At 43.9% G+C, this 22,192-nt stretch overlaps 1 protein-coding gene across 4 annotated transcripts in view; it reads right to left on the bottom strand.

Moving 5' to 3' along the window:
- Nucleotides 1–22,192, bottom strand: part of foxp4 (forkhead box P4) — a 92,242-nt gene that overhangs the window by 35,231 nt on the left and 34,819 nt on the right. For all 4 annotated transcript variants that reach the window (XM_082533120.1, XM_082533123.1, XM_082533121.1 and 1 more), the window contains exon 3: nucleotides 7,149–7,238. In XM_082533120.1, the coding sequence (XP_082389246.1) occupies nucleotides 7,149–7,238 (90 nt within the window). The remainder of the gene's footprint in view (nucleotides 1–7,148; nucleotides 7,239–22,192) is intronic.

Genomic DNA, 22,192 nt, shown 5'->3' with positions numbered 1-22,192 from the left:
CATAAAGTCCCAAAGGAGTGAAGAGAGAGAAATAGGGGAATGTAACTTGCATTTCAATGAGGCTCCATCCCTCTCTCCTCTCCTCCCTTGATGACTTTTCATTCTAACAAGGAGGAAAGCCTTTCACCGCTTTCCATGATGAAACCTTTAGAAGATGCGAAGGATGGCGATCTGATATTAAACCAGCGTGCAGCCAGAGGGAATAGGCTCTGTGCAGCTCGCTATTATGTTTACACAGAAGAATGCTAGGTAAACGAATGCATCGCCGCTAATTTGGAAGTGAACTTTGGACTTTAGACTTCACGTTCCCAGCTGAGACAGCTGACTGCAATAAATACGGTCAATGCACAGCCTCCTGAGCCATCATATATATTTCTAAAGTATGTTTACGCACCAGAATGATCATCTTTGAAATACACAAATGCAGTCTTTCTGGGCCGTGACACAACTCCTTATTTTCAGAGAAACAAAAAGATCATGTTGACAATTTATAAAAGAATTACTGTGCCCTCAGCACAACACCCCCTCCTGGAGCTTCACAATGAGATAAAAGTACTTCTACAGTTCTCCACCTCATGCTGGCTCAAATATGTGAAGCCACAACATGTATCTAAGTGTGCGAGTGATGGCAGTGAGTGGCGAGAAGAAAGGAGGCTATAATCAGAATCTAAACAGGCTCTCGCTCTAAATGATGCAGCCCCTGCCTCTGGGTCTATGGGGACACACAGGAGAGAAGGATAATTGAAAAAATGACAAGGAGAGAGCAGGAGGAAAGGAGAGAGAGGCTGACACAGACCTCCTCTCCTCCTCCTCTTCACCCCGCCTGTTGGTGGGAGCAAACCCCAGTGCTGTTTATCCTTGTCACTGAGCATTACCACCTCACCCCGCAAAGTGTGTGTGTGTGTGTGTGTGTGTGTGTGTGTGTGTGTGTGTGTGTGTGTGTGTGTGTGACATGCACACACACAAACGCACTTATACACACACACCCACACAGATGCAGGTGCATATAGCTTCTGGAATCTGGTTTGTGTGACCGCAACCACACAAAACTTCATAAATAGCAAATAGAAATATGAGAAATATGAGTATGAGAGAGAATAGAACTCACTGAAGCAAATAAAAAAAGATAGCGAATCATTTCAGAAACCAAACTTTTTGTTTGAGGTTCCAACACTGTGCAGCCATTGTTACCAACTTGGTGAGTTTGTCAGCGGCCTTCGTGACTTTTAAGCACCTTTAAAAAGAAAGAAGTAGATCTCTATATAGTTTAGCTTGTCCCAAGCTGAAGGAAAATGTGACTTTGGTTGAGAAAGTTTCTCTTGAGAAAGTAAAAGTCATGCAGTTTCAGGTGATCCTGCAAAAACCCTCCATTGGTCCCCCTCTCTATTGTTCTCCCTCGTGTCACTCTCCCCGAGGCTTTGGCGTAGATCTCCCAAGACGTTCAGTCTGCATCAACACCTCAGGGGCAGGCGGCTGTCCTTGCGAGACGGGCTTCATGGACCCTATAGTCTGGGCCGAACTGTGTCACCCACCACCTTCATTTCAAGTATTTCCACTGTTAAAAGGTGACGTTTAAAAAGGTTCTATGAATGCAGAATGTTTCTAAAGTTAGCGAGTAATCAGGATTGAAAATGGATTTGTAGGGAACGCTCATCGTCCAGCTGTAATTGGCCGCATTCCATTTCTGTTCTTATACTCATGCTGTTGTCCAACCAGCTTTAAAGATAGGCCTATGGACAGTTGTTTTTTTTCTGTTGATATTTATTTTTGTTTCATTCTGAGTTACTTGAAAAAGTGTTTTTCAATCATTATTCCATGGACACAGGTCGCAAAGAAGTTTGCAAATCACATGACAAAGCATTGTTGTCTTTTTTTTCTTCTTCTGGCACCGGTCAACTGCGTTTGGTTGTGTGTGTTTCAGCACCGTGCAGCGTCCTTACACGTAAAGGTTTTAACAGTGTGAGGCGAGCGCTCTCGTTTCTTGCTGGTTTAGGATTTGTTTATCCTCCAGCTATCATCTCTATTGCTCCCTCCATCTTTCAGCCCCTCCAGGTAAACAGCCTGTCTGTCCTCATCATGCCAAGGACTGAGAGGAGAGCTTGGGGTTGGTGGGGGAGTGGGTGTGTGGGGATTTGCAGGGGTAAGAGGGGAAAAGAGAGAAGCAGAAGAGAAAAGCATTTGAGTGAAGAGAGAAGGAGTGCCTACTGTGCTGAGAGTGTTGTTTGGAACTCGGGGCCAGGGCCTTCACTGAAAGTAAAAGGGCCCCATTGTGTGTGGTGAGTACCCCTCCTCCAGCTAATCTGCAGTGGGGCTAGGGGCCACATTATTCTGAAGGAAACTGATGAGCGAAGCCAGGTGAGGCTGGGGATGATATGGACATGCTCCGTATTTCAAACCTTTTTTTTTTTTGCTGAGTAACGCTTCTGTCGTTGTCTCGATGAACAATGAACATATTTGTTTAAGCGGCTTGTTAAGAAACAGTAAAATGACTTTAACTGGGGACAAAACGTTCTGGATTAAACTAAATAATAAATAGTGTTTTACATACTTGTAAAATGCTATAAAATATTTTAGTTCAAAAAGTGTGTGAATATAATTATTAAGAACGGGTCTTTTAGAGCAAAAAGGGAAGAATTGAAGGGATCTTGAAGCTGGTCCCGTGCTCGCTGGCCATGCACGCTTTGACTCTTATACTCATATACAAACAGTATGTACTGTATGTGGAGGCGTATAAAACATAGCTTTCTCTGACAGGGGCTCGACAAATGAAAAAGAGAGAAAAAAAAAGAAAACTTGAGAGAGGACAGTGAAAGACCAGTAAGTTCAAGTGGATAACCCCCCCTTCCACCAAGCTCTCCTCCTCCGCTGCCTCCCTCCATCTAACGCCCCAGTGCTCCAGAATAAAAATGACAACACATTTCCAGAAACACACACACAAGACACACACACACACTCCGGGCCCTTCATTGGGAAGTGTGAGAGGCCGTTATCGACCATATTTCATTACTGATTTCACTCATGTTTCAAATCACAAAATAAGAGTTTCACACTTCAGTGGCCAGACCCAAACCTTTCCTTTCCATCCTTCTCGTCTGTCTGTCCACCCCTCTGACCAGAGCCAAGCCCAATCTACTGGCTGCTCAGCCTCCTCTCATACACCCTTCGCAAACTGTCAGGATCCCATACTACCCCCCAAAACACACACACACGCTAAACTGCACACAAATACGTGCACACACAGCCACGATTCCCTCCACATCAAATAAGAGAAACTGCCAACTAAGCACTTTCATTGAGTGGACAAAAGAAGTGCTTTGGGAAAAACACTTTGAAAGGAAATAAAAGAGAATGAAAGAAGGAACTGCTTCAATTCTGCAGACTCTAGGGGGCAAAACACTCATCTTTCCAAGTACTTTTGTTGATTAGTTAAAAGACTTCGAACACCCCCCACCCCTCAATCCTTATGTTTAGTTTTCAACATTTCAACAATATATACGTGGTAGTTTAAAAAAGGCAAGTGGAGGAAATCACTTAGCAATACAAAGACAAACACGGCAGATATTAATATTTTAAAACGGATTAAAAAAAAAAAAAAAATCCCGACGTGACGAGCGGCATGACTCAGTTTTCGCCTCGTGCGCCTCCTTCTCTTCCTCATCCCACTGCGCTGGTGTCAGACCTCTCCAGAGAGCAGAGAGCCAAGCTAATTAACATATCTCTAATGAGTCTTTTCGTTTTTTTCCTAATTAAACGAGCTCCTCAATAATACATGAAAACGGGACACCGCACTATTCAATTACATACGTATGGGCCACAGCCAAGCACGTGCGTTAATCTGTATGTGTGCATGCCAAGTACCAGTTTGCTAAGTGTGCCAGGCGCGTGTCTGCCAAAACGGTGCATATGCTTCTGCCCGTGCCCACCCTGGAGTGCAAGTGTCTGCCAAGTGAGTCCATTGTAGAGAAGGTGTGGCAGGTCACGGACGCATCGTATCATGCTGGGTAATCCGCCAATTCCAACACCGTCTGCCAACTTTGCTCACCAATTCCCTCAGTAGCACTTCTGCTGCTCCCAATTAAGGTAACTGTGGTCAATTATGTCCAACACCAACGACAAACACACATTTAAAGTGTGAAATGAACCAGCTGCCTTTGTGGCAAGATCATAAACACAACTTCCCCAATCTATTTGTCCAATTGTCAGACTGTAATCTAAAGAGCGACAATTCCCAGCCATCGTTATTAAGTATCACTTGTGTTCATTTCTTGAACCAGTTGTTAATACACTGCTATCTAATAAATAATCAATTGTTAAAATATTTTCTTCTTTTTAGTCACTGCCGCTGCAATTGTGTCGCACACAATCGATTTCTTCTTCAATTGCTTGTCTCGAGACTCGAGCTATTGTCGGGTTTTTCCTGAACGTGACATGACAGTGACACACACACGTGTGAGCGCACAGACGCACACACACACACACAAAGTGCACTGATACCATCTCGCACATCCAGCCAAACACAGAGACCATCTCTGAGCAACCAATCAAAAGGCAGATACAATCTGAGAGTTTCTTTTGCTCTCTGCTCTGATCCTCCCCTCTATTATAAATAAAGAAAAGAATAGAAATATGATGGGGAAGGCGTGGGGGCATAGGATATGGTGGGTGGGTACGGGAGAGGGGGTGGGTGGCTTGTCAAGCGCAGACCGAGGCTTCTCCAGAGAAGTCAAGACACGAAAGGAAGTCTTCCCGCTCACCCTGTCTGCCTCTGCGGTTCTCCCTCGGAGAGAAGGGAAAAATCTAATTATCGAGCTCCTAAAGATCTCATTATTGTCTCAGGCTCATTTGCATGTGTGAGAGCGAGCCCAGCAGGAGCCAACCTGAGGACGGCCATTTTGTGCCTGATGTGGAGCCACCGTGCCACCGCACAGTCGCTTTCTGCCACCTTTACAAATGACCAGATTAAATGTCTACCTTCGCTCACGCCACCGTTCACGTCACCCTCTGTGGCCAATGTATGATTGCTTCAATTAAAGAAACCGAGCGCAGTCGCCGAGATTTAAAGGCGATCATAGAGCTGGAAATTACAGTAATTAAGAGATGTCTACCTGCCACCCTTACCAGCCTGATTTATTGTAAACAACTTCAGTGCTGAAGCGACACACAGGAACACACAGGAACAACAACCGGCGTATACTTTGTGCTGCTGTGTTTGTGTCTGGAAAGACTCAGGAGCAAACACACACACACGCAAATGTAAATCCAAGTGTATCTGTTGGCAGGATGTGTGGGGCGATGTGAGCTGACAGCTCAGACAACAGAGATGTAGCATTGATGCCCCGGAGAGTAGAGAGGTTAGGCAGGCCACACAGCAACAAACAAGACAAACAAGACAGAGATGGAGAGTCAGGAGAGGAGCAGGGCGGCACAGAGAGAGAGGAAGGAGCAGGCAGTGGAAGGTTACACTTCTTTCTTATAAGTGATGCGCATTTGAAGCAGGTCAAGTGAACGCGCGTTCGACCTGCACTTTATCCCATTCATGTGAAAATGAATGTCAACATTCTCGTCACTCTTCAATGGCTAACATCAGAATTACACTGCGTGTTAACTCCCAGTTTCACTTCCCCCTACATGCTTACGTTCTCTTACTCCCTCCCCACCCCCTCCTCCTATCTCTTTTAGTTCTCTTTTAAGATGAGCCAGGAAGTGAAGAGTTGTAATGTAGCATTTAATTAAATTTCTATCCTTTAAGTAAACTCCTGTTCGCCAAAGCAAAGTTGAGCCCAACACGGATTGACCGCCAGCCTGGATTAAAGCCACGGAGGTCATTCTGCAAGCCAGAGACCGAGCAACGAACAGTCGAAATAGTAGGAGAAACTAAGAGTTTCAAAACCCAGATATGGTATAAAACAGTATTTATTTTATTTGCTTATGTCATAAAACCTCATTTCTACACCTGCCAGGTTCTATCCAAAGTAAATAGCGACTCAGGTTTTGATTAAAGTGTAAGCTGTACAATCCCATTTTTGGAATCTTTTTTTTTTCTTTTTTTTGACATCTTGAGTAATAAGCAGTCATTAATTCAGTGGCATTTTTTGCACTTCTCAGAGGTCACTTGGCAATTAAACCGCGTGGCCGACAGTTCAAATTCTTTACTTTTGGGCTTTCTCTTGATGATGCTGTTTCTGATCAGCCACGGAAGATTCTGCTATTCACAGTAAAACACACAGCTCCGAACATCCCTGTGCTGCTGCTGAAAAGCTTTGACATTTAGATGTATTTTCTATATATTTAGGAGTTGAAATGAAAATGCTTTAACAGGAATGTTGCTGCATATATAGATGAAAATTGCAGATCTTTATGCAGAGTGTTATTACCTTGCTTTATAAATCAGTAAGCCCTATTTTCCCCCCAAAAGTGCCTTACCGGGTTTAGACACCACACAGTAAATCTTACCTCATGCTCGTTTCTGACTCACATCTGTCTTTCTCTCTCTTCCCCTTTTCTGCGTTTCCCATATTGTGATGGTGCGGCCGTGTGTTTATAATGTGGCATGCTAATGAGAAGAGCAGTGCAATAACCGGACTGCTTGCTGCTCTAATAGACCCACGATCCCGCTTTATGGATATGCGACACAGCTACAAATCACGCTTTTGCATGTGGCCTGCATATTATAACCGAAAAGAATTACCAAGAGGAATGTCTTGTGTGATATCTATCAACATACACTGCTAGCTATAAAGCATGTGTTGTAACTCTGTGTGTGTATCTATATCCTCCTCAAGTGTCTTTTAGCAGGGATCCTGCACTCCAGCTAACCCCGCTCTCTCCACTTACTGCTGAATTCAACTCTGAAAAGAAAAAAGAAAAAACACGACTCGCTACCCAATCACTACAAAGGCCTCATTCAATCACTCACTAACAATCACGCACACACACACACACTCACTGAAATCGAGGGAGAGATACACACAGATAGAGAGTGAAAAAGGGAAACAAAAGTATGCACCTATATCATTGACTGCAGGTGACGTGGCAGTTGGTGAAAACAAAGTTGCGGCTGGCAGAGGCTTAGTATCATGCAGATTGTGACAAAGCAGCAACTATGTGTGTGCTAGTGTGTGTGAGTGCGTGTGTGTGTGTGCTCTGACCTGCACTGGGCTCTGTTTGACCTCGTTGCTGCCAGGGGAGTTGAGTCCAGAGGCCTGCTGGAGGAGGAATTGTCTGGCTGCCTGGAGGGCCTGCAAGAGAGAATTGGAGATGATCAGATGTTTATCGTGCACGCACAGTCGTACAGTGCAGTATTTTCTGTGTTAAGCAACTTGAAAAAGTCACGCACTTTCAAAGTAATGCTTAACATTTACAAAAAAAAGAAAAGAAAAAAGCCCAATGTGTGCAGTTTCATATCACCATGCACCCATAGCGTCTGAGCGTGCACACTTTCAGTACCTGCTCTCTTCTCCAAATCTGATTTCCTCAATCTGAGGTATGCACCTGGCTGTCAGCCTGCTTGAGTTTTTATATCTGTTGGTGTGTCTGAGTTCTTTCTCAACTCATTCAAAACGTCCTCTTGACTTAAAAAAAAATCTCCGACCGTCTCCTCTGCCCATTCCCTTTTTTTCACCGATGCCCTTTCTTTCCCCCCTCTGTTCACTTTCTTTCTCCTCCTCAGGGGAAAGTGTAAAAGTGTAGAGCGGGTTTTCCACATCCTGTGAGGCAGAAGTGTGTCAGCAACATCTTCATGTGTGTCTTTTGAATGGTGGGTGTTTTGTGTGTGTGTGTGTGTGTGTGTGTGTGTGTGTGTGTGTGTGTGTGTGTGTGTGTGTGTCAGAGTGATGTAAGGAACCGTTTGGCTTGGTATTCCCTGAAAAGCTGTGACTAACCCCCACCTAGCTCTTCGCTCTCCCTTCTCTTCCCATTTCTATCGTGTCTGCCCTCCAGTGCTGTCCATCTAAACCAGTGTCACCATTGCTCACTAGCTGTTTCCATTCTTTCACTCTGCTTGAGTTTTACTGATTAATCTGGAATCTGCCTCAGCCATCTCTCCTGCCCTCTCAACATAAGGCACCTTTTCTCAATGTCTTTTATCGCCTTTAACTGTATTAATTATATTTGTTTCGTTTTGGTTTTTTTTTAATGTTTTTCTTTCCTTTGTTGTGTTTTTTGTCACAGTGCTAAAGAGCAAAACTCTCTATCACTGAGACAAATCAGTCCCTGAGGAAACAGGCATTTTTGTTGGAATGTTTGAACTACTCAGAAAACAAAACAAGAAAACACCCATCTCAAAACAGAGCCGCCTTGCACTTACCGTAAGCGCACAGACCCACACATACACACACACACACACATGCAACCACGCACAAGAGCTCATGACAGAGAGTTAGAGAGGGGAGACAGCAGGATGCACATTTGCTTCCTCTGACTCAAAGGGGAAAGGTTCCTTAGTAAATATTGATTTATGAAAGTCCCTGTGTGTGTGTGTGTGTGTGTGTGTGTGTGTGTGTGTGTGTGTGTGTGTGTGTGTGTGTGTGCGCGCGCGCGCGCGCCACAAATTAACGGCCAGAATGAGGGATGTTCTTTACCCTGGAAGCTCTTACTCAACTGCAGCGCACAAGAAATCTAGTGCATCATATCACAACACACAGTACAGTGAAACGTGCAGCACACGCTTACTTTACACTCGTGCTTATTTAATGAATTGTCGAATTAGAAGCTTGGGTGCATTAGGCAACGTTTAATTACAAAAGCAGAGAGGAGAGATTAAACCGAGGCTGAAAAGAAAGAGAAGTTCTCTGTGCAGTCAGAGTGATGAAAACCATCTGTATCGAGCACACTTGCTACTTTTGCTGAGACCGCAATTAAAACGCACACACGGACACGGCTGAGGACGTGCCTGTATACACACACACACACGCACACACGAATTTTAACACTTTGACAAAAATCTTGGGAACCCCCCTCCCATTTACTGGTTTGACCTCAGCTTTTAAGCAGCACAGACACACACACTCATACACACACATAGACACACCAAAAAAAACACAACCGCCCAGTTTGTTGGCATGTGGTGTGAATTACTCCTTGAACACCCTGTCTGCCCAGGAGTGAGTATGTGTGTTTGTCTGTGTGGGTGTGTGTGTGTGTATGTGTGTGCATATGGCTGTATGTTGGCAGGAGCTGGGGAGGCATGTCTGGCAACAATAAGGGACAATTCCACCCAAATTACCACCCTGATTACCACTATATTAAAGAGCCATTTATGGCTTTCATAAACGCTACAACCAAGCAGAGGTGATGCCTGTCTCCACTCGTGTGCCTGCATCCATGCATGTGTGAGTGTCTGAGACACAAGAATTAAGTTAAAAATGCAGATATTTATATACATATAAATAATCTGCAAGTTCTGCTGGACAGCAAAGAGGAAAAAATTCCCAGCTAGCTACCATTAGGGCATCTGTATACACCATAAATACAAAAAATGTTTACCGACTAGAACAGATGGTAATACAAGGCGGCTTAGCGTCGGGTATTTTTTCATTATTGATATTTACAGAATCTATTCTATATCGTCAACATCCAACAAAACCTTTCAGCCTTCCCTAATGTCTAAAGCTGTCTGTTTTTAATTACAACAATCTTGGTAACATTTATTTAAACTTAAACCGTAACAAAAGATGACCGTAATACCATGCTGCTATTCCACTGAAACTCACCGAACAATATTATTAAATTGTTTCCTCTCCCTCGGGTACCTGGACTCACTAAAAGGCAGTCAATCATAAATTTCCTGTATTTTTCCTCATCTTGCTCGGTACAGCAACTAACCATAAGTTTGGAGAGGAAGCTCAAGAAGTAGCTGATTATGTAAACATTACTTCATTCTTCCGTTACAAAGATTGCGGTTCAAGAGTGACAACACAAATCGAGATGTTGGGATTTAGAAAATAATGACCTTAGTAAGTTTAAAAAAAAACCCTCCTCCTCTTCTTGTGTATTGTCACTTGGAAGCTTGTCTTTAGTACTATTGGCACCATATGTAATTGTCACTCCTTGCTTCCACCACATGTATGGCTTATATTGTGAGGTTTTACTCACACTGTAATAATTCCCATTACCTTGTGGATGAATAAACGGAACCTTGAACTTTCAACTTTGAACAACACTAGAAAGAGGGCCGCAGGCTTAGTGCGCACGCACACAAATGCCACCAGCAACCGCAGCCAAAGCCTCTCAGGTCTACTTTGTCAAGAAGCACTTCTCTTCTCTGACCCTTCTCTTTCATTTCTACTCTTTATGCTCACTCCTTGCCTTTTTCTCTGTGTGACCTGGGCGAGCTGTAGCATTACAAAGCATGCCTCCTGCCCCCTTAACCCACCCACACACTTACACCAGCTCCTCTAAGACTCCCCCCGCTCCCCCTGTGGCATTCTTGGGGGCGCACTGCACCTTTAAAGAAAATATGAGGGAGGCCTAAGAGGGAGGCCCAACAACAGAGTCTTTGTGCTGCCGCTGAGCACTCACACACACACACAAACGCACACGCGCACGCACACACATATACACACATCAGTGGTGTCAGACAGGTTTTATTAGAGTGAGAGAGGGAGGGAGGGAGGGAGGAGGAGGAAGGGGAAGGAGGGGTGAGGAGGTCACTGCTCAGCTTGGAGGCTCGAGAGCACACTGAGTGCGCAAGTGTGTATGTCAGTTTGGTGTGTGAGTTCTTATGACTTGTCATCGCTCCCCTCTGTAAATCATCGCCTCTGACACAGCCTTTAATAACAGTGCATTTTTTAATTCAGCAGGGTCACACACACACACACACGGCTACTTTCGCTCAGATTTCCAAAAAATGCCCAACAACTACGCGTTTAATTGAAATCTGAAAACGACTAGAAGAAAGGAGACGAGAATGGTGATTTTTTTGCTGCAGGTATCTTTACTGCAGTATCTTTATGAACATGTGCACATCTGTATGTCTGAAAATAGCTTCTTCTTCACCTACAGCTGGGATGTCACGAATTAAATGTTAGATGCAAACTAGAAGGTCTCAACAAACATGTAGCAAATCCGAGCCTCCTAAAGTAGACCTGTGTGTGTCTGTATGTGCGCACCCGTGCCTGGCTCAGGTTGCTAAAGCAAACAGGTCTCTGTGTGTGTGATGAATCTGGCCTCTAATCCGCCCAGTGTGTTTGGGTGACAGAGAGAAAGAGAACGCAGGAATAAGCAAAGAAATCTAAACAGAGAGACACAGTGAAGGAAAAAGGGTGGGGGGGGCAGACGCAGGGGAGGGCGAGAGAGAAAGAGACAGGTGGGTACCATATGTTGGAGTAATCCGTCAGCACTGACTGAGGTCCATTGTTGACGGCCGAAACGAAACAAAATCGTCCCCCTTTTACCCTCTCCTCCCCGCATCCCCCCATAGATAAACAGCCCCCGGGGCAGACAGTGGGCTGTCCTTGGGGGAGAAGGAGGAGGAGGAGGAGGAGGAGGAGGCGAGGGAGTTAGGAAGGGCAAGGGGGAGGCAGGTGGTATCAGATTTCTTTGCTCTTAGACCAAGAAGAAGAGTGTACAAAGAAAAGGAGCACAAGTGAGCGCGAGGGAAAAGCTTATTGTTGCATTTAGTGACAAGGGAGCTAAACTAGGCTCTAGCAGCTGGTGATTCACATGTCTGTGCAGCGTCTGAGGCAGTAGATAACTTCAACACCAAACAAATATCCCCAGTCTGCCCCTACTAGCTCAACAGCCTGGGAATGGTGGCTCGTAATGCACCTCGTCTCCAGTGCTCTATCCGCTCCCTTCTCCGGGAAAGAGCAATAGATGGAGACACGGGCAGATAGATTCAGGGTGAAGATGCAGAAAAGAGCATGTCACACCCTGCTGCTTCTCTAAGGTCTGCATGCCTTCTGATTTTGAATCAGCAGGAGAGGCTGGGTTCAGAAAGAAGTGGACCCCCCCCCCCCCAAACTCTTCCCTCTCTCTTGCTATCTCCTTTCTGGAGGGCTGTTATTGAAGCTGAAAGCCAAGCTAAAGCTGTGTGGATGCTGCCATCCTCCTGGGTCATCCAGTGATCCCTTGTATCCATGTGCGCTGCTTCTCCTCACTTTGGCACCAAAAACACCCTCAAACTCCACTAAAATCCCCCCTCGACTTTAATTTACTCCCTCTTTCTCTTTGGCTCGTTCTGTGCTACTCCACTAGTTTTCCTGGCTCTAATCTCTCTTATCTTTGATTCCTTCTCTTTCTCTTGCTACTCAGAGGGAATCATGATCAGAGAGAAGATGAAACAAGACTGAACAGATGTAATACAATCTACAAAGCATGTAAATTTGTTAAAAGGATGATGATACACAGTATAGTATCAGCTCACCTGCCTACAGAGATAGGCCCAGTATTTACACACACACACTGTACACAAAGTGAGATTCCTGAAGAGGTGACAGTTAGTGAGATTGCTCTATGACTTTGGGGCATATATGAGTGAGGGCTTGGTTACAGCCACAGTGAAATCTCATGTATCAAATGCATCACTGTCAGTCACCACATAAACCAGATTGCTTTCCCAGATCACTTTATTTCTCTCCGTCTACATCACCTGATCTGTCTCCCACCTTCACTCTACCTCGCCATATAATGCACACAAATATTTGCTTGGCACTCCTCCAAGTATTCTGTCTTTCTGAACCCCTGGCCTCTCATCTCTAGAAATCTGTTATCCATACCCTTCTTCACAACAGCAAATTCTGACAGCAGGTACGGGTTAGGCGCAGGCCTAAAATAGATCTTCTGGGTCTTCCAATGGAAGCAAAGTCTTGTGAATGCAGCTGTTGGGCTTAAGAGGGGACCCTCGCCTTCCGCCTTTGACTGACAGACAAAAAACGGCTATAGTGACGACTGAATGAACGGCATTCTCGTGTAAAGTATTTAAAAGTTGTTGTAACAGATATGTATTAACCATTTTGCACAGTTTTATATTGGTAAAGAGCTTTTATGGAACTGTCGTCATCAAGGCTGCAGTCAGGAAGTTTTTATTCCAACCAAACATTACAGCAGCTGATTTCACTGATGCTCATTTTTTCCAGCAGACATTAAATTTAATGGGAATTTTGCAGGATTTTGCAAGGACACAAATATAGGCTCCTTTGTAGCACAGAAAGGAGGAAAAACAGTCTGCTGAGCCACTGCGACGGCGGTGTCTACAGAAGGAATCATCGCGGAGAAAATAAAGGAGTTTTAGGTAGTGTTATTCACCATGCCAGTCATGGCCTTATTGATTTAGCGTACATACAACAATGCGACAAAGGAAACAGGCAATGGCGAGTATATTTAAGACAGATCAGGGGTTTCCACGGGGTAAACATATATGCAGAAGGAATTTGCAGCTTGAACCAAAGCCTTCTAAAGCCTGTCAATTTCACGGTGGGTTACAAATAAACTACCCTCTGCCAAGCCTTCAACCCTTTCCTCCGACTCCTCATCGTGCACGCCTTCTCTTTTTCTGGTATTAATCAGGTCTTTCCGCCCTCCCCTTCACCAGCTTTCCTGTCATTTGTTTTCGCTCCCTCAAACGTGGATTTCAGACCAGTTGTCCACCAATTTAGCGGAGCTTAAGCAACACCGAATGCCTCAGTCTAAACTATCTGGGACACCTTCGGAACCACCGGCCAGCGGCAGGCCCGTTCAGCTATTTAATGTAATGTTTCCGCAATATAAAGGCACCGTTTGAGTCCTGAGGTTTTTGAAATGGCTGAAGCAAGCTTCTCTGGGCCCCAGACTGACCATTAAAGAGAGGAAAGACCGTATTCAAGAGCCAATGCTATAAAAACTCACAAACTCCAAAAGAACTTCAAAATACATCGTAGTGTTTGAAAACCCTGGCTGATTTTAGATTTTTTTTTTTCACATACTATTTTTCACAGAAGGGACCTGTTCTAAACTCCGGGGACCCTGCCGACTTCCAGATGGTTCTCTTCAGTTCAAAACTGTTTTGTGAAACGAGAAAACCTCTCCCCTTCAACTATGTCCCGACACTCATCTAATGTTTCTATTGATTCACGGGGGTATACCCATGGTCATAAAAAAAGAGCTGAACGAATACCCAGAACTGTTTTATATCATGACACAATTCATCATCATATACACACATCTTAAATCCAACACGAGAGCTTTTCGGCTATTTTCTGTTAAGTGAAGGGAAAAGGGCACGGAGAAATAGACAATTAAAGATAATGATGAGGTGAGGAGGGACAGAAAGAAAGAGGAACTCCCTTCCTAGGGAATATAAAAGCAGCTCCCTCTGTACTGTAGGCCTCAGCTCAGTCCAGGCGGCTAATTGATGGCAAATAGCTCTACAGCAGTTTCCTTACACACACACGCGCGTGCGCACACTCACACACAAATACACGTCATATATTATATACACATATGCAGTTTCTCTGCGGTTTTCAACACAGCTCGTTTGGCAGGAGAGGAAGGTCTCGCTCCAGACAGACCCAACCCATAGAGGAAAACACACACACACACACACTTATAATATTTAGCACTCATCTCATATAAGGTAGGACAGTTTAGTAGTCGGGTCATGCTCCTGGGAAGATAAGGCCACATAGGTGCAGGTCTTAGCTGGGTGACGTTTCAGCCATTTCTCCTGCCCAAACCATGATGAGGATAGCACTAGCCTGGCAACCAGGCCTCACATATGGAAACCGTTTAACTCTTATTATTAATAACCGAAAAAAAAAAACGTGGGGGGAAAAAAAAGCAAACTAATAACACATGCAAGACACTGCCAAGACCCAGCGCGCGAGACAGAGGAAAAACACATACATACATACACAAACAAAGACTGTCTGCCATGTGCACATGCATGCACAAACACGTACACACAAAGAGAAATGCGCACACTCAGAAGTCTATTGGTTAAACAGAAAAGCGCAGTCCTAGTCAGTGGCCTGTAAAAGCATTAGCCCGCCTGCCTGCTTCGATGGAAATAAAACTCTTTCATGTTTTTGGTTCAGAGGGTTTTTACACCTGGTTGTGGCTGTAGAGATCGAGATAGACACACCCTAACACCCACCCTTACCCCACACACACACACACACACACACACACACACACACACACACACACACACACACAGAGCGGAAGTGGGCAGTACAACAAAGGCTGGCTGCTGTACAATAAGTTTAACTAAACAAGCACAAAATCTTTAACTTCCCCAAATGAGGAGCAGGGTTGGGGTGTGCTATTAAAAAAGGGGAAATGGGGAACTATGTGTGCACGCTAGACTGTGTGATTTAGTAAGAGATGTAGTGAGGCACATTTTTAGGTTAAAATAATACAAAACCAGAAACCAGCCAGAAATAAAAGGAAATTTCAGCATGAAAAGTCTGCTCATGGCAGTTTTTATGGCTTTCTTTAGTCTTCATCATTCACAAAACATCTGCTTTAATCCATTTCCCTGCTTAACATATTACTTTTTACTAGATTACACAATTTTTATACTTTTCACTTGCAACACTTACAACTATGGCTATTTGTCATGTGTTTCAGTTATGGAAAACTTAACTAGCAAGACAACAAAGGCATTCTTTCTATCAGGTGAAAGGAGGGTGCCGTGCACGGTTCCAGAGCTCAAGAAGAAGGCAAAAAAAGAAAGGGAAAGAGAAGAGCTACATTCCTCTCGTCCTCCCTGTTGACTCTAATCTCTCCTTTAAAATGGCTCGCACAAAGGACCAGCACAGACTAGCTAATTAGCAACACTTTAGGCCTCTGCAGCTTTTGTGTGTGTAGTGTGTATATGTGTGTGTTCATTGTGTGCATCCTGGGCTCTCAACTGTTTCCAGGGTAACTGCTTGCCCGGCAGCCTTGCAAGCGTTGCACATTTTGTCTTTACTTTCCTGTTGTTCCCCTCTCAGTGTCCATCTAGTTCTGTAGATTTAAGTAGTAAGAAGTAACAGCACAGACCGGGCACTTGGACCGGGATAGGAAATGGTAAATGGCCTTTATTTGTATAGCGCTTTACTAGTCCCTAAGGACCCCAAAGCGCTTTACAAATGCAGTCATCCACCCATTCACACACATATTGGTGATGGCAAGCTACATTGTAGCCACAGCCACCCTGGGGCGCACTGACAGAGGCGAGGCTGCCGGACACTGGCGCCACCGGGCCCTCTGACCACCACCAGTAGGTAACGGGTGAAGTGTCTTGCCCAAGGACACAACGACGAGACTGTCCAAACCGGGGGCTCAAACCGGCAACCTTCCGATTACAAGGCGAACTCCCAACTCTTGACCCTTCATCGCTGCGATAGGAGGACCTTATAACACAAGAAGTTCTCCTAGAAGCAAGTCTCATCCTTAGGCACACATCTGGATAGATTATTTTTAGCTAACAAGACCAATCCTGCAACTAAAGACACGGGTTAAGAGTTAACATTTTAATGACTGCACGCATAGCATCAGCAGTCAAATTTGATCAAACTGGAGCAAAACATTTTGTGAATATGCACGACTAAAAGGGTTAAAAAGCTGCTTTCTTTACCAATTACCCTTCTACATATGCAGGCAAGAACTTTTATGATCGTGCAGATTTATTTGCGGCTCAATCCAGAGTGTGGGAGTATCAGTTTTTTGGGATCGTCCCACCAAAGTGCTTGTACAAAATGCCATGCTAAGCCAGGTTATGGATACAGTAACCCAAGAAAAACAATACACATTGCCACATTATTTCTATGATACTAAGTAGATTTGTCTGCCACCACACACGTGAAACATTCATGAACCTTAACTGTGCGCGGCCACCTGTGCAACAACATATTTAACTTACACGTTTCCTTGTTTGGGTAAATGAGGGGAGTGCATGGTTGCAGACTAAAGCTGTCCTGTCTTGGTGCCTTATTCCAGATGAACTCTGCAACAGAGCACCTGATCTCAAGTCAGTTAAAACCAATTATGTCTGGAGAAGCATCCCCAGACACACGCACACACAAGCTGTTACTAATAATAATGAGGTCTTTCAGCTTTGTTTTGTGACCTGTGACCTTATAACAGCCTTCAGTCACCATGGTGACAGGTTGAGGAGTGGAAGTCCTATTTCACTCAACTTTTTAACCTCCATAAACTGTGTCTGCTGCAGCCCATTCCTCGACGTGTCTTGTGTGCATGTGTGTGTTATTTACCTGACAACACCGCCAGGCCTACCCAGTGTGAGTGCTTTCAAACACTCCCATGGCAACCAAACCCAACCTAACCCCTACAGGTGCCCAGGTATGTGTGAGTATAACACTGTCTCCACAACAGAGACAGGACAAACACACACAAACACACATTTTTTTTGTGTGTTCGTGCTGTCTGTTTTCATCTCTGGGTCCCTTGACCGGTTGGATCAATCAACCATGACTATGTCCATGCTAGCTCATCTGGTCTGCTGAACCATGTCTACTCTCCGTCTTTTGCTATAGTCCTGTAGCATACTTATGTGGAAGACCGTATTAAGGAGTTTACAGTTTTACAGTACTGCTCAAGTTGATGTGAAAACTGTGGTGAATATTTCTGCTATAATTTCAGAAATGTGCTAAACTATGGTGGATTTTTCCTCTTTAGCTAGAGAATGAGCATGTATTATGAGGAGGTCACGGGGGAGAAATGCAAAAGAACTGAGAGAACAAAAGTGCGAACAAAAAAACAAACTCCGCATTTCAATAGCTTGGCTGGAGAAAGCATTAAAAATTCTTTTATTGACACAAAAACATACTATTAGAATTAGGTATGTGGGAAAAAAAGAGAAATTTGAGGAGGGGGGGTCAATTGAACACCTTTGAACACTAAAGCTATATTTTGGGTATTGATGCATATTTGTTCTTTAGGTAGATGTTTGTATGCTAATAAGCAAGCACCCAGAAGCTTTAAAGATTTGCAGTAGAGTGCTTCCGTATATCCGGATCTCAAAAGATAGTCAGGGTAGCCGATTATATTTGTTGTGTGTTCATGTCTTAAATCATCCTGATTATTAAGTATGAAGTACTGGTTAAGACAAAGATTGATTTTCTGAGATCCCAACGAGTAAAGAAAAAGTAAAGAAGTCAAATTCAAGGAAGACACAAAAAGGGTACTGCTATTCCTTTTAAGACTCCTAGAGGAAGTAGTTGCTCTATAGGTCTCTTTGTATCAATGCGGTAATAGCAGTGGGTGTTCTGTGATGGTAGGCAACCCTATTTGCCCCTCCTCTGTCTCAGCATGACCTCTGGTGACCTGTGAACCATACTGACCTCCCACATAAAGACGAAGGCCTGGGCAAGACCGAGGGAAAGCTTTTAGGAGGTGACAGCACTCAGGGAGAAGAGTGGGACTGATTTAGTGACCAGAACACATGACAGACAAACAGTTATGGGTTTATGCATGCATGCATGCAGACAGGCAAGAAAAATGCATTGGTATATAAACTGTTGTGCAGATGCACTAAAAAGGAGCTGAATTTGATTATTCCTAATAATCCAGAAACAGTAACTGAAATGCTCTTTTCCCATCTACCTTCTCTTTTCAAGTCACCCCTTCACCTCAATCTGCTCTGCACTCCTGACCTGAAATTGAACTCTGTTGAGTGCTGGAGGTCAAACAAGACACAACAGTCCCAGTGACCAACATTCACCTTCCATAATTCAGCAAAGCCTTTTCAGCCAAAGCTAGCGAATCCCATATGGCTCAAAACCTCCCCACCTCCATTCATACGGGCCATAATTACCGAGTCTAGCCAATCTAACAGGAAGCCATACGTTATATGAATCATCCAGCATCTCTCATCATCTGTTAACATGCTCACACACACAGCATTCTCATACATCTGTCCGCAAAGCACTCCCAGCATCAAACCCAAATGTTCACTCTTGAACGTGCACACACACACAATGCACACACACACACAAAACAGCTATCTTTCATCAGTGTTTGTGTATATCTGAGATCTGTATCGGTTCCCCCTGATCTCCAGTCATCACTGCGGCTCCTTAATTACACCCTTCATTAACTCACATCAGCTCTGTGCACGTGTGTAACTTCCTATATGTGTCTGTGTGAGCGTATACGAAAAAGCGAGCGTGACAAAGATCGCTAGTATCCGAGTGTGTGCGAGCGTGCACACATGCGCAACACGAGGGAAGCACTGAGGAAAAAATAGAACATGACAAATGGGAGTGGGGATCGAAGCTCCAAACCAATTTCTAAAACTGCCTTTTTCTCAACCAATGTTCCTTTTAAACCCTTGGGGGATGGAGACCACTGCTACAGTCTGCTTCTCACTTTCTATTTGCGCGTAAGAGTGAGTTAAGCACAAGAGAGAGGGGAAAAACTCCTGTCTGGCTGGTTTAGGCAACTGATGAGTAGCCCTGCCAAGAGGAAATGGCACCTTTTTGTCACCATCTCACTCTCTTTCCTACTTTCTTCTCCTCTCTTCCTCTCATCACCAGAAGCGATTAATTGACAGCAATGGGAGGGGGGGGGGAGACAGAAATGGGTGAGAAGAGAGAGGGGGTGGCAGCAACGTACAGCATAGACTTAAAATCTGCCAAAAACAAGGAAAAAGGTGGTAGGAGAGACTTAAACGGAAGGAGAGAATAGGAGACACCTGGTTCTCGTCAGTGAACCCTCCACCCAGCCACACATACACACACACTTTGAGGTTTGTTAGGATTTATCCTGCTTACATTTCTCTTCTGCTATGCATCATTTCACGTCCACACCCGGCACCTCAACAAACTGCCATACACTCTCCACCGCACTCTCACTTTTCCACCTCGCTCTCCTCTCGCTCTGTAACTCGGCTCATTGTTTTCCCTCCTTGCCCTCCCTTCATCTCTCTCCACGATGATGGGGCAAAACTGGTCTTCACCCCCTTTTCACTTTCTTCCCTCTTTCCTGCTCTGTTCTTTCTGGGGAGGCAGACAGGCCACATTCCACAGGGAGGCCCAGGCGCCCTTTTCTGACACGTCTCAGCATTACACCCCTCCCTCATCCCTCTATTTCTTCTTTCCAGCCCACAAATGCCCCCCACCCCCACCCCCCTTCTCCGTCCCAGTGCTGCCTCTTCACCCGTCCTTTTACCTTCATTCCTGCTGACTGGTAGTCCCATCTTCCAATTTCTCTTCTCTGTTTATCCCTCATCATTTACTTTCCTATCTTTCTGATTTTCTCTACCTATGACAGACAAAAATAAAAAATAAAAAAATTAGACTCCAAAGACAGAGGCCAGTTTAGAGGTTTGATGGCTGGAGATGGCTGTGATTTCTCTCAGGTTCCCAAGAGGCCCAAGGAAAAGATGGCTTTGTGTTCTGACAACACTGAGCTGTCAGGATCCCAGTATGTCAGTGTGTATATCTTTTCTGCTCCAGTGCGCATTGGCAACGCTGGTCTACACTATAGCTTCAGGTGAGAGACTCAAGCGTGGAGATAAAAGGAGGATAGGGAGCAGGAGGTATGTCCATGAGATTTAGGTAGCGTCTTAAGTTAAAAAAAAATGTATGCATGTATATATATATATATATATATATATATATATATATATATACACCATTATTTTACAATCAAGTCTGAATATGAAAGGACGAAAATCAAAAGACCAGTACAGACTAAAAAGTTAGAAATCCTAAATTGAAATCTAAAGCTAAGACATTTTCCTTCTAGTTTTTAAAGACTGACTATGAAATAAATAAATCTAATAAAACTTAGTAAAGTCGTATGAAAATGTCTTAAAATAAGTATAATGTTCTCTTTTAACCTCCTAAGACCCAAACTCTTCCACGGCATGCATTTTTAATTTCTCTTTGATATTTGGGCATATTTGGGGCAGATGAATGTAAAAACAAAGAATTACCAGATTATTTTTTTTACCTTATTTTTGTTTTTAAGAAAAATAAGAGCCACATATGAGGATATTCATTTAAAATTTTGATAGAACGGTAGCAGTATAATGTCCTCGTAAGTGGATATCAGGCCCATGTAGAGCAAAATTGAGTATTTTGGTCTAAATGCCCCAAAATGTGATGTCCGCATATGTAGACGGCAGGTCCTAGGAGGTTAAATAACAAAATTCACTCTTAATAAAAGTTAGGATACAACAACAAAAATAACATCTTAACTCCTGCTGCATTTAAACTACATATAGTATATTTTAATATTTTCTAAGATCTTTCATTTAAACATGGATAAAATATTAATAATAACAAAGTTTAAAAAATAAAACAGATGAAAGATAAAAGATAAACTTAAAAAACTCAGCTCCTATCAAAGAAATAAACACTCCAAGGTGCTTTAATCTTATCCAGGGAGTGAGGCAACGAGAGCGGAGAGTTTGGGAGGTGTGTGAAGGGAAACAAAGGCTTGTGATATTTCGAAGGGCTGAAGGTGGCACGCAAGCTTGTAAATGTACGCGTGAATCTTAAGTCAGTGAAAAGACACGGTACAGGTGATTCTAATAGCATTTTAAGCAGACACATGTTTAAGAGTCCTCAACATAATCGCATGTATGCAAAAACTACGCCTCACAATCCAAAATGCATTGCTGTGAAACACCCATAAATCAAGTAAAAAAGAACACAATGGTTCCAGACGAAAAAAACACAAACATGTATAGCACAGGAAGACCACACCTTTAACTCTTAACAAGTCAACTTCGCGAGAATCAAGTTAAACTAAAAAAAAAAAAAGCTGTTCATAAAGAACTACCACAATGCAAATTTACAGTCACATATGTGGATGTAACATTTTTGTGAGGTGAGCGTTGGGATCTGGAGGAAAGGTTGTGCTTGTCTTTCATGGTCCATAGTGGCTGGGGTGGGGGGGTGGGGGGTTAGTACAGCAAAAGAGAGGAAGAGAAAAAGATGGAAAGAGAGAGGGAGCTATGTTTGTGGTTGGTAACCCGCTCGAGAGAGGAAATACCAGGGTTCACGCACACATACACACACCTATATACACACACACACAGGTGCAAAAACATAGAGAGCATAGACACGTCCAAGAGAATAAAGACCTGCTTTGTATGAGCTACAGGTTTGGTGTTTAAATGTGTGCATTTGTGCGTGGCAGTGTGTGTCTCTGTGTGTGTGTGTGTCCTCGGCTGAAGGTTGCTGAGGAAGCAGGGTGAGGATGCAGTCATGGGAAGGAGGAGGGAGGGCAGGACAGGAGTGAAGGGCTTCGAGTGTTCTTC

This window comes from Aulonocara stuartgranti (genome assembly GCF_965226115.1).
Source record: "Aulonocara stuartgranti genome assembly, chromosome: 5".
In the NCBI taxonomy this organism is placed as follows: domain Eukaryota; kingdom Metazoa; phylum Chordata; class Actinopteri; order Cichliformes; family Cichlidae; genus Aulonocara; species Aulonocara stuartgranti.
This window is presented reverse-complemented; position numbering and strand designations above follow the sequence as displayed.